Source organism: Bos grunniens, chromosome 1 (genome assembly GCF_055505025.1).
Source record: "Bos grunniens cultivar Pamir isolate PY7600 chromosome 1, Bosgru_T2T1.0, whole genome shotgun sequence".
Lineage (NCBI taxonomy): Eukaryota > Metazoa > Chordata > Mammalia > Artiodactyla > Bovidae > Bos > Bos grunniens.
This window is the reverse complement of record NC_141165.1, coordinates 5796772-5809873: the sequence shown is the minus strand read 5'-3', so window position 1 is coordinate 5809873 and position 13102 is coordinate 5796772. Positions and strand designations below refer to the sequence as shown.

The 13102-nt window shown below is 37.5% G+C and overlaps 1 protein-coding gene across 1 annotated transcript in view; it reads right to left on the bottom strand.

Annotated features, from left to right (window-relative positions):
• Positions 1 to 6342: 6342 nt before the first annotated feature.
• Positions 6343 to 13102, bottom strand: part of COL6A5 (collagen type VI alpha 5 chain) — a 150609-nt gene continuing 143849 nt past the window's right edge. Inside the window, exon 41 of the mRNA XM_086416162.1 lies at positions 6343 to 7153. Within this exon, the coding sequence (XP_086272288.1) occupies positions 7134 to 7153 (20 nt within the window). The 3' untranslated portion in view covers positions 6343 to 7133. The remainder of the gene's footprint in view (positions 7154 to 13102) is intronic.

The following is a 13102-nucleotide window of genomic DNA, read 5'->3' as shown; positions in this document are numbered from 1 at the left end:
CTGACATGAAATCAGCCATGGGTGTACATGTGTCCCCCATCCTGAACCCCCCTCCCTCTCCATCCCATCACTCAGTGTTGTCCCAGTGCACCGGCTTTGAGTGCCCTGTTTCATGCATCGAAATTGGACTGGTCATCTATTTTACATTTGGTAATATACAAGTTTCAATGCTATTCTCTCAAATCATCCCACACTCACCTTGTCCCACAGAGTCCAAAAGTCTGTTCTTTACATCTGTGTCTCTTTTGCTGTCTCACATACAGAGTCATTGTTATCATCTTTCTAAATTCCATATATATGTGTTAATATACTGTATTGGTGCTTTCTTTTCTGACTTACTTCACTCTGTATAATAGGCTCCAGTTTCATACACCTCGTTAGAAGTGATTCAAATGTGATCTTTTTAATAGCTGAGTAACATTCCATTGTGTATATGTACCACAGCTTTCTTATCCATTCATCTGCTGATGGACATCTAGGTTGCTTCCATGTCCTGGTTATTGTAAACAGTGCTGCGATGAACATTGGGGTACACATGTCTCTTTCAATTCTGGTTTCCTTGCTGTGTATGCCCAGCAGTGGGATTACTGGGTTGTATGTCAGTTCTATTTCCAGTTTTTTAAGGAATCTCCACACTGTTCTCCATAGTGGTGGTACTAGTTTGCATTCCCTCCAACAGTGTAAGAGGGTTGCCTTTTCTCCACACCCTCTCCAGCATTTATTGTTTGTAGACTTTTTGATAGCAGCCATTCTGACCGGCATGAGATGGTACCTCATTGTGGTTTTGATTTTCATTTCTCTGATAATGAGTGATGTTGAGCATCTTTTCATGTGTTTGTTAGCCATCTGTATATCTTCTTTGGAGAAATGTCTGTTTAGTTCTTTGGCCCATTTTTTGACTGGGTTGTTTGTTTTTCTGGAATTGAGCTGCATGAGCTGCTTGTATATTTTTTAGATTAATTCTCTGTCAGTTACTTTGTTTGCTATTATTTTCTCCCATTCTGAAGGCTGTCTTTTCACCTTGCTTATAGTTTCCTTTGTTGTGCAAAAGCTTAATTAGGTTCCATTTGTTTATTTTTGCTTTTATTTCCATTACTCTGGGAAGTGGGTCACAGAGGATCCTGCTGTGATTTATGTCAGAGAGAGTTTTGCCTATGTTTTCCTCTAGGAGTTTTACAATTTCTGGTCTTACATTTAGATATTTAATCCATTTTGAGTTTTTTTTGTGTATGGTGTTAGAAAGTGTTCTAGCTTCATTTTTTTACAGGTGGTTGACCAGTTTTCTCAGCACCATTTGTTAAAGAGATTGTCTTTTCTCCATTGTATATTCTTGCCTCCTTTGTCAAAGATAAGGTCTCCATAGGTGCGTGGATTTATCTCTGGGATTTCTATTTAGATATGCTTCTGAAGAGACTTCTAAGAGTTGTCTTGTGAGCCAGGCTCCCACACAGTGATCATCCTCATCACAGGGGATGAGAGCTTCCTTCTCAGCAGCATTTGTGTAGAGGACAACTTCTAGCTCTTATCAGACTTCTTAACACAGAATCCAAATTCAGCTTGGGAAGTGAAAGCCAGGGAAAATAGAGGGAGCCAAGTAGGAAATTAGCCAGGCTCAGCAAGACAGAGCTTATTCATTCACCCTTTTCTGAGCAAAGAAAAATTATTGAGTGCCTATTAAGATCCTAGCGTATCATGAAAGGAGAGGTGCAAGTATGGTCAAGGAGGGGCTGAAGGAGAAATTTAGTCAGAAGGACATTCCAGAGTTGTGAGTCAGAGATGGAAAGAGGTTCTAGCCGAGGGAGTCCCATAGAGGCTGCACAAATTTTCAACTATGACTATTCAAATTCTCACCCCCACCACTCACACTCAGATAAAAGAGTTAGGAATCCGATTTTAAATGTCACATGAAGTCTTCCAGAAGTATCACAGGATTATTAGTCATCTGTTATTCTGACCAGCTGTTCTGCAGTGTATCATCCATGTCAAGACTCAGGGGTCTTTTCTTCACAGAATCCCTGGGGAAATGTGTGCTTAATGCATGTGCTTTGGTTCCTTTCTGAGAGCATGCAGTTTTGTTTATAGGACACTCCGAATTCAAACAGGTTGGCTACTGGGAAGTGGTTCAAGATTTTTTTTTTTAAGTTTGTTAAGGTTCTTTTAAGCCTAAAAAATAAGACTTTTCAGCAACTAACAATACTTGCTGTGGCCTCAGCTTCCAGTAGTCCCCAGATCCAACCCAGCCACTCTGGGTCCCTTCCAAGTTCTGCTCACACACTCCCAATCTCCCCACTCCAGTGCACAAGTGCACATATTTCTGTTCTGTTTTCTCAGCTTTCCCTTATCATTTCTCATGCCAATTCTGACTTCCCCATCAAACTAAACTACATTTCTCTTTCAAGATGAGTTTGCTCATTCATTCAGTCTTTATTGGGTGCCTTTTAAGTGCCAGGGACCATCTGGGATGTTGGGGATACAGTGATGAACTAATAGGGATGCTCACTTCAGTGCCCCTTGGGAACATAGAGAAGTGGATGGGCAAGCCAGTATACCAGTATAAGCTTCCCAGAGTCCCTTGGACGGCAAGGAGATCCAACCAGTCCATCGTAAAGGAGCTCAGTCCTGAGTGTTCATTGGAAGGACTGGTGTTGAAGCTGAAACTCCAATACTTTGGCCACCTGATGCAAAGAGCTGACTCATTTGAAAAGACCCTGATGCTGGGAAGGATTGAGGGCAGGAGGAGAAGGGGACGACAGAAGATGAGATGGTTGGATGACATCACTGACTCAATGGACATGAGTTTGGGTAAACTCCAGGAGTTGGTGATGAACAGGGAGGCCTGGCATTCTGCGGTCCATGGGGTCGCAAAGAGTCGGACACGACTGAGTGACTGAACTGAACTGAACTGATGAGGACCCAGAGGGAACAATCCAGGAATGGGAGAATATATAGTGGGACTTCAGAGGGGAGGGTGTTTACCCTGCTCAGCTTCAAGAATTTATGGAAGGTGTTTCAACCAGGTGAGACCCAACCAGAGGATGAACAAGAGATAGGGACAGGAAGAGGTTCCTTGCAGGGGAGAGAGATTAGGCTGAAAAAGTGAGCAAATGCCAGATTTTGCAGAATCGTTTAAGACGTGGAAGGAGTTTGTACTGTTTTCTTTAAGGAACTGGAGGGAGAGACCTGATGTGAATTCTATTTCTTCTTTGAAGTTTCTCCCAGTTATTCAAATCCAAAGTGTTTTTTACTCCTTCTTTGATTTCCAAAGCAATTACTGGCTCTACTTAGCAGCCTTACTCTGTATTCATGCATTTTTATCATCCTGTGATCATTCTCTATTGCTGGTTCTCAACAGCACAAATTCCAGTATTCTACTTTTGGCTTGAATGTTCAAAATACACAATACACCTATTTAAAAGTTCCCTATATTTACAGTGCAATTGTTTCTCCAGTCAATGTCACTTAATTTCACCATTTTTACCTCTTATATGCATCAAATTGTGACCACTCAGATATAAAATTCACATCAAAATTGAAACTAATTTTATACATTGATTCAAATTCTGTGATATACCAATGAAGGAGAAAAGTTTCCCTGATGCTTGGTGTTAAAGGTGTTTTATATTTTATATAAAAATGATCCTTGCCCTGAGTTTTTGTTAAGTCAAGCTTTCTGGAATATATATTCTATATATAATATATATGCATATATAGATATACATATATATATGTATACACATATACACATATATATGTATATATGTCCATAAATATATATGAATACATATATATGAATATATGTACATTCTATATATACATATATAGAGAATATATACATATATGTATATAGAGAGAATATGGACGTGAGAGTTGGACTATAAAGAAAGCTGAGCACCGAAGAAAGGATTCTTTTGAACTGTAGTGTTGGAGAAGACTCTTGAGAGTCCCTTGGACTGAAAGGAGATCCAACCAGTCCATCCCAAAGGAAATCAGTCCTGAATATTCATTGGAAGGACTGATGCTGAAGCTGAAACTCCAATACTTTGGCCACCTGATGTAAAGAAATAACTCATTGGAAAAGACCCTGATGCTGGGAAAGATTGAAGCGGACGACAGAGGATGAGATGGTTGGATGGCATCACCGACTCAATGGACATGAGTTTGAGTAAGCTCCAGGAGTTGGTGATGGACAAGCAGGCCTGGTGTGCTGCAGTCCATGGGGTCACAAAGAGTTGAACACGACTGAGCAACTGAACTGAACTGATATATATATTTGTATATATATGTATTATTTCCTCACAATATTAACATGATTCTAGGTATAGCATAAGGCTTTACTTGAATTTTACATTTATTTCCATGACTTGGCTTACACTTTTTACATCATGAAATATGTCAGGCATCCAAAAATGTATAAAAAAATTATAAAAGGAAAACTCACTCTCCACCACCCAGCTCAAGAAATAAACATTATAATGACAACTGGACCTTAGCTTTACCCCTCTGCACTGAAAGATAACTGCTGTCTTGAATTTGGTGTTTATCATCCCCACATATGCTCTATCTCCATTTGTGGGTACTCGTAAACAATGCATGATATTGCTTCTCAGGTTTTAGGATGTTATATGAATGATGTCGTAATGTACCCTTCTGCAACTCTTTCCAAGATTTGTCCATAAATACAGCTCTAGCTTATCAACTTATGGCTGTATTGTATTCTATTCTATGCATATTCCACATTTAGGACACATTGGTTGGTTCACATCTTCACTAAAACACACCATGCTGCAGCGAACGTACTTGTATTTGGTTCCTTGAGTATCCTATGTAAGACTTTCTACAGGCACGTAGATCTAATGTGAGTTTGCTGGGTTGTACGACATGAGCATCATAAATCTAGCCAGACGTGGCTAAGGATGCTAGACAAGACATTTCATTCTCTCCTCAGCATCATGTGAGTTTCTCTGGCCTCACATTTTAAAAAATTGAAGTGTAGTTGACTTAGACTGTTGTATTAGTTTCCATTGTAGAGCAAAGTGATTCAGTTTCACATACATGTATATACATGTATGTGTGTCTGTGTGTGTGTGTGTGTATATATATATGTATATGAAATTGCTCAGTCATGTCTGACTCTTTGTGACCCCATGTACTGTATGTAGCCTACCAGGCTCCTCTGTCCATGGGATTTTCCAGGCAAGAATACTGGAGTGGGTTTTCATTTCCTTCTGCAGGAGATCTTCCCGACTCAGGCATTGAAGCTGGATCTCCCACATTGTAGGCAGACACTTTACTGTTTGCACCACGAGGGAAGTCCATATATATATATATTCTTTTCCTTCACACCTTATTATAAAATCTTGAGTATAGTTCCCTGTGCTGTATAGTAGGTCCTTGTTGGTTATCTGTTTTATATACAATAATGTGTCTGTTAATCCCAAATTCCTAACTTATCCCTTCCACTCCCTTTCCCCTTTGGTAACCATACCTTTGCTTTCCATGTCTATGGGTCTGTTTCTGTTTTGTATATAAGTTCATGTGTATCATTTTTCAAGATTCTACATGCAAGGGAGTAGTATTCCATTTTACATATGTACCACAGCTCTTTTATCCATTTACCTGTTGATGGCCATTTAGGTTGCTTCCATGTCCTGGCTATTGCAAATAGTGCTGGAATGGACTCGGGGGTCATGTATCCTCTTAAATTATAGTTTTCTCCAGATATATGTCTCAGAGTGAAATTGCTGGATTATATGATAGCTCTATTTTCAGTTTTTTAGGGAACCTCCATATGGTTCACCATAGTTGGCCTCACATTTTTTAAAATTTAAATTAATTAATTTTAATTGGAGGACAATTATTTAGACTATTGTGATGATTTTCGCCATACATCAGCATGAATCATTCATAGGTATACACGTGTCCCCCTCATCCTGAACCTTCCTCCCACTTCCCTCCTTACCCCTTCCCTCCAGGCCTCATATTCTTGATAACCCATGTCACTTTTAGATTTAGGGATCTTATGTACTCTTAGGGGAAAATAAAACTTTATTAAATGAGTAGAGTTTGCTCTAGAACTTCCCAGGGAGCAGTAAAGGCTACTGTAAAAATTTTCAACAACCTAGAATTAGTTGATTGGATTACTTTAAAAATATTTGAACACAAGAGTATTGTTAAGGAGAATTATAGAGAAAAAGTATAAAAGTGCCTTTAGTAGTACCCCCTTAACATAGTCACTTTAAAAATATACAAAGTATACTCACTGACTTGGTAATTATCCTGCACTGGTGGTCTAATGAGTCTGCCTTGGGCTACAGTGAAGTAAAAATGAACAGAACAAGTGTCCATGTCAAACTTGTCTTTATTTTAGAACTTGTCTCTTGCTAACATTGCAATTCCCAAGAACAGTTCTGTCACATAGAGTACTCATGTTTTTCCAGAATGTTTTGTTTTGTCCGCAGCCAAAATCAAGTACAAACAGAGTAAAGCAAGCTAAAATATAGAACAGATGATCACGGCACACAATAGTGCTTTATAAAATTAGCCTTATCTCACTTTTTTCTTTCTTACAAATGTCATTGTTTTGTAAATGTCCTGGAAAGGGCAAACATTGTCTATGATGGTAGCAGCTGGGCAGATGGGGTCTTACAGATCAATCAGTGTTAAATGCAGCTCTAGGGACATACCAGAAATGAAGACATGGGCACGGACTTTCATTTCTCAAAAACAGAAGGCATTCCTGGGAAATTCTAATCCAAAATCCTTTTTACTCCAGTCCAATGTGAGATACAGATACGATAAAAAATGATGACAAAAATATCCTGTAGGCAGGTGCATCATTACAATTGATGCCTCATACAGAGTTGTCAAAGAAAGGATTCAGTTAACTCTTCAAAGTCAGTTATCCCAGTTCTCGGGAGAAATGAAATCATTCCTAGTTTCTTGGGTCTGCTCATTGATGTCTTCACTCAGAGAAGTCTTTCCCTCAGATTCGGAACAGAACAAATCTAACGTGTTATTAGTTGTGAAAAATTTCTGCCACTTACGACTCCACTTCTAATAGACGATTTATACTTCTTAGTTAGAACCGTGTGGAATTTCTCATGCCAATGGAGCTATATTCTTTTCTGCTATGATCATCTTGTGTCTTCACCATCTGCAAAACAAAAATATGTGTTGCTCTTAATGTCACTGGATTTATTTAAAATATTCCCTTTAGAGTCTATTCCTTTTCATGCCACATAAGAAAAAAAAATGGCATAGTTTTGCCATTTTCAATAGTCATGATAAAATAGTGGTGTGATCATAGGTATAAAAGAACAACATGTAAATGGAAGTATAGATATACTTCTTCCTGGGAAAATACTGGTACATTGATGATCTGAAATTTGATGCTTAGCATATTTAGTGACTGGTAAAAGAAAAGTGCAGAGATAGAAGGGTTCTGCCCAGAATCCCTCTAATCTTTTTTTTTTTAGCATTAATTTTAGCATTAATTTCTTTTTTTTTTTTTTTTTTGGCGGTAATCTCCCCTCCTATCCCTCTTCCCCACTCTTCCCTGATCACCTCCTTGTGAGCTTAGGCTTCCAGCATCAGCTCATACTGGTCTTTGGAATGCTGGTGTCCAGCTACTGGCTTTAACCTCATAGAGCCAGAGTACTTGGGAGTTCAAGGCAACTCTTGACCAATCAACAGTCTATGAAGGAGTAAGAAAGCCTCTAGTCAAGAAAACTCTGAAGCACAATTCACAGGAATAGCTTGGAAAACTGTAAAACATTGATGAAAGAAATTGAAGATGATACAAATAGGTGGAAAGATTTATTATGCTTATAAATTGGAAGAATTAATATTGTTAAAATGACTATATTACAAAAGGCAATCTACAGATTCAACTCAATCTCTTATCAAAATATCAGTGGCACTTTTCATAGAACTAGAACAAATTAACTCTAAAATCTGTATGGAAACCCAAAAGATCCTGAATAGCCAAATCAGCCTTGAGGAAAATAGAGTGAAGCCATAGGCATCATGCTCCCTGATTCCAAACTATACTACAAAAAATCCAGTCATCAGAATAGTATGGTACTAGTAGAAAACAGACATATAGATCAATGGAACAGAATTGAGAGCCTAGTGATAAACCTATGTTTATATGGTCAATTGAACTACAAAGAGGGAGACAAGTATACACAATGGAGAAAAGGCAGCCTCTTCAATACATTATTTTGGGAAAACTGTATAGCTATATAAAAAAGAATCAAACTGGACTGCTTTCTCACACCATAAAAGTAAACTCAAATGGATTAAAAACTTAACTCTGAAATCCTACAACTCCTAGAAGAAAACATAGGCAGCATGCTTTCCTAAAGGACTGACTCTTTATCAAGACAAACAAAAGCAAAAATAAACAAATGAAAGTTCATGATACTAAAAAAAAACTTTTGCAGTTAAGGAAACTATCAACAAAACAAAACAAAACAAAACAGAAAAAGGCACCCTACTGAATGGGAGAAGATATTTGCAAAGGATATGTCCAATAAGGAATTAATATGCAAAATATACAAAGAATATTTATATATATACACACATATATATAAATGTGTATTGTGTATATATAAATAAATAATGAAATTATATATATATATATATATATATAATCTATGTCTATATAATGAAATACTACTCAGCCATAAAAATGAAATCTTGCCCTTTGTGACAACATGGATGGATCTAGAGAGTTTTATGCTAAGTAAAATGAGTCAGACAGAGAAAGATGAATACCACATGATCTTGCTTATATGTGGAATCTAAAATTCAAAATAAGCAAACAAAACAAAATAAAAATAGACTCATAGATACAGAGAACGAATAGGTGGAAGCTGGAAAGGATTCAGGGGATTAAGAGGTACAAATTTCCAGTTACATAATAAATAAGCACATTGGATATGTACTTTCTTTGATAAAATAATATTTCTTATGATTTACATAGTTTTTCTGTTTTACATAGTTTTTCTTCAGAATTCTGAAGCTGCAACTTAGCTCATTCATTTTTTAAGGATATATCCCCATGTAGTCTAATTGGCAGAACTAGGCTTTACTGTAAAACCAATCAACTAGTCCTTACTGTAAAAGAATTTCCACCTTAAAAAGAGTCTGATTTCTTCTTCCATTTGAAATAAGTATATTGCTAAGGATCTCTGTTATGACATCCTGAGATTTCATTCTGAAATCCTTGAATGATTAAGGCTCTTGCTATGATTCTTTCAGTGTGGTGAAACCATGCTTGCTCTCCTTCGGTGTTTCTCTTGTAATGCTCTTTGCTTTGTTCTCAGAATTTTCACTCAGGAAAGCTGTATCCTTTGACAAGGGAAATGGAACAGGCCAGTTTACTAAACGAAATGTATCATAACTCCAATCATGCTCACTCTGTCACATATGTGGATTCAGGATATCCAAACATGAGTTCCAATACCCAAGCTCTAGCAACACACGTCCTCTGTAACAGAAACATGTACAGGATGGGAAAGATCTGAATCCTTACCTGGTATAAAGAAGGCCTACAGATCCAATATTTATGTATTTGTTTATTTTTTCTGTTAGTTCCTTTTTTTTTTTTTTTGAAGATTTTAATATAAATTTATTTATTTTAATTGGAGGCTAATTACTTTACAATATTGTATTGGTTTTGCCATACATGAACATGAATCTGCCACAGGTGTACACATGTTCCCCCTCCTGAACCCCCCTCCCACGTCCCTCCCCATACCATCCCTCTGGGTCATCCCAGTGCACCAGCCCCAAGCATCCTGTATCATGCATCGAACCTGGACTGGTGATTCATTTCATATATGATATTATACATGTTTCAATGCTATTCTCCCAAATCATTCCACCCTCTCCCTCTCCCAGAAATCCCTTGCATTCCTATACACTAATAATGAGAAAATAGAAAGAGAAATTAAGGAAACTATTCCATTCACGATTGCAACAAAAAGAATAAAATACTTAAAAATATATCTACCTAAAGAAACAAAAGACCTATATATAGAAAACTATAAAACACTGGTGAAAGAAATCAAAGAGGACACTAATAGATGGAGAAATATACCATGTTCATGGATTTAAAGAATCAATATAGTACAAATGAGTATACTACCCAAAGCAATCTATAGATTCAATACAATCCCTATCAAACTACCAACGGTATTTTTCACAGAGATAAAACAAATAATTTCACAATTTGTATGGAAATACAAAAAACCTCAAATAGCCAAAGCAATCTTGAGAAAGAAGAATGGAACTGGAGGAATCAACCTGCCTGACTTCAGGCTCTACTACAAACCCATAGTACAAGACAGTATGGTATTGGCACAAAGACAGAAATATAGATCAATGGAACAAAATAGAAAGCCCAGAGATAAATCCATGCACCTATTGACACCTTATCTTTGACAAAGGAGGCAAGAATATACAATGGAGAAAAGACAATCTCTGTAACAAGTGGTGCTGGGAAAATTGGTCCACCACTTGTAAAAGAATGAAACTAGAACACTTTCTAACACCTTACACAAAAATAAACTCAAAATGGATTAAAGATCTAAAAGTAAGACCAGAAACTATAAAACTCCTAGAGGAGAACATAGGCAAAACACTCTCCGACATAAATCACAGCAGGATCCTCTATGACCCACCTCCCAGAATATTGGAAATAAAAGCAAAAATAAACAAATGGGACCTAATTAAAAATAAAAGCTTATGCACAACAAAGGAAACTCTAAGCAAGGTGAAAAGACAGCCTTCAGAATGGGAGAAAATAATAGCAAATGAAGCAACTGACAAACAACTAATCTCAAAAATATACAAGCAACTCCTGCAGCTCAATCCCAGAAAAATAAACGACCCAATAAAAAAATGGGCCAAAGAACTAAATAGACATTTCTCCAAAGAAGACATACAGATGGCTAACAAACACATGAAAAAATGCTCAACATCACTCATTATCAGAGAAATGAAAATCAAAACCACAATGAGGTACCATTTCACAGCAGTCAGAATGGCTGCTATCCAAACGTCTACAAGCAATAAATGCTGGAGAGGGTGTACAGAAAAGGGAAACCTCTTACACTGTTGGTGGGAATGCAAACTAGTACAGCCACTATGGAGAACAGTGTGGAGATTCCTTAAAAAACTGGAAATAGAACTGCCTTATGACCCAGAAATCCCACTGCTGGGCATACACAGCAAGGAAACCAGAATTGAAAGAGACATGTGTACCCCAATGTTCATTGCAGCACTATTTACAATAGCCAGGACATGGAAGCAACCTAGATGTCCATCAGCAGACGAATGGATAAGAAAGCTGTGGTACATATACACAATGGAGTATTACTCAGCAATTAAAAAGAATACATTTGAATCAGTTCTAATGAGGTGGATGAAACTGGAGCCTTTTATACAGAGTGAAATAAGCCAAAAAGAAAAACACCAATACAGTATACTAACGCATATATATGGAATTTAGAAAGGTGGTAACAACCCTGTATGTGAGACAGCAAAAGAGACACAGATGTATAGAACAGATCCAATATTTAAATGGCACTTTGTTTGACAACACGCCCCCCAGCCTGTGCTTCCCTAAGAAGACTTTACACCTGGGCAAATTGTCATACAAAGATTTAGAATGACTGAGAAACATGCCATTTTTGTATGTGTGTGTGTGTGACATGGGGGCACTTGTAAAAGGGGACACAGGAAAGAAGATCTCCATGATTCTTCATATGTAACCATTCTCAGGTAGATAGAGTCCTTTAGTACTATTTCTTAGAAATCCATGCATTTGAAAGTCTTTGTATGTCTCACAGAGTCCCTAAAGTATAAAATACAGTGGCCTTGCCCAAGTGCCTCCATAATGCAAAAAAGAAAGTTGAGGACCAGGGCAATCAGGTGACTTTTCATGATCACGAAGCTAGTTACCGACAGAACCAAAACTAGCATCTGGATCTCCTTATTCTCAGTTTAGCCTTCTTTCCACTATGGCTGCCATCATCATCATTATCATTATCATCATCTTAAACAATACCCAACATTTATTAAACTTTTACTCTTTGCAAACTGCTGTTTGAAGCACTTTACGTTCATTTATTGCACACATTAACCTATGATGTAGGGTACTGTTACCCCAGGTGGAGAACAGACTCTTAGAAAGGCAAAACAATGTGCCCAAGATCAAATGACCAGTAATGGCAGAAATAAGATTCAAATTCGTGTCTGTCCTCTGGATTCATTCTTTCAACTACTGTTTCCCAAAGTGGTTTCTATAAAACATAAGTCTGAAAAGATGCTCCCTGAAACAAAATCAAAGTGGTCAAAGTGGCTTGACTATTAGCCCTTCTCTCAGAATTACATTGAAAATGAGCTCATTAAAGTCAATGAGAAATCATGCCAAAAAAAAAAAAAAAACCTACTTATTAGTATTTTACAGAAACAGGATTTTCCCCAAATACTTGTAATATCTAGTGACGGGACCTCCATTAAGAAGACTAACTCAGGCTCAAGATCTATACATTAGGTTGGTGGTTGGCAAACTCTAGCCTGCATCAAAGTCATCTGGAAGGCCCTGACCCAAGCTTCTGACTTAGTAGGTCTTTGGTAGACTCCAAGAATCTGCATTTCTGATTAATTCCTAGATGATGCTGATGTTCTTGGTCCAGGGACCACACTTTGAGAGACAAAGCCCTGAATGATGGAAAAATAAAGGCTAAGAAAGAGTCCCTGGGTTGGCATAATGGAAAAATGAATACAGATACACTTTTCAAAACGTACATCAAAACCTTGCAAATGTACATTATGATGAGCAAATAGAAAGCGTGTACATTAAGTAGGTGGTTAAAATGAAAACATCAGAAAAAATGGGCAGGTAAAAAGAAAAGCCCATTCTCTTTGGGAAAACAAAAGTGAGCAAAGCAGTGTAAATGCTGACTGTTCTTCACAATGGATTTTTATTTTTAATTTTCAAACATATTACCAGGCAGGTAATTCACAGGACAAGCCTAGTTGATTATGTACCAGGCACAGTGTGTAGTCTGAGCTTCAAAGGTATCATTTC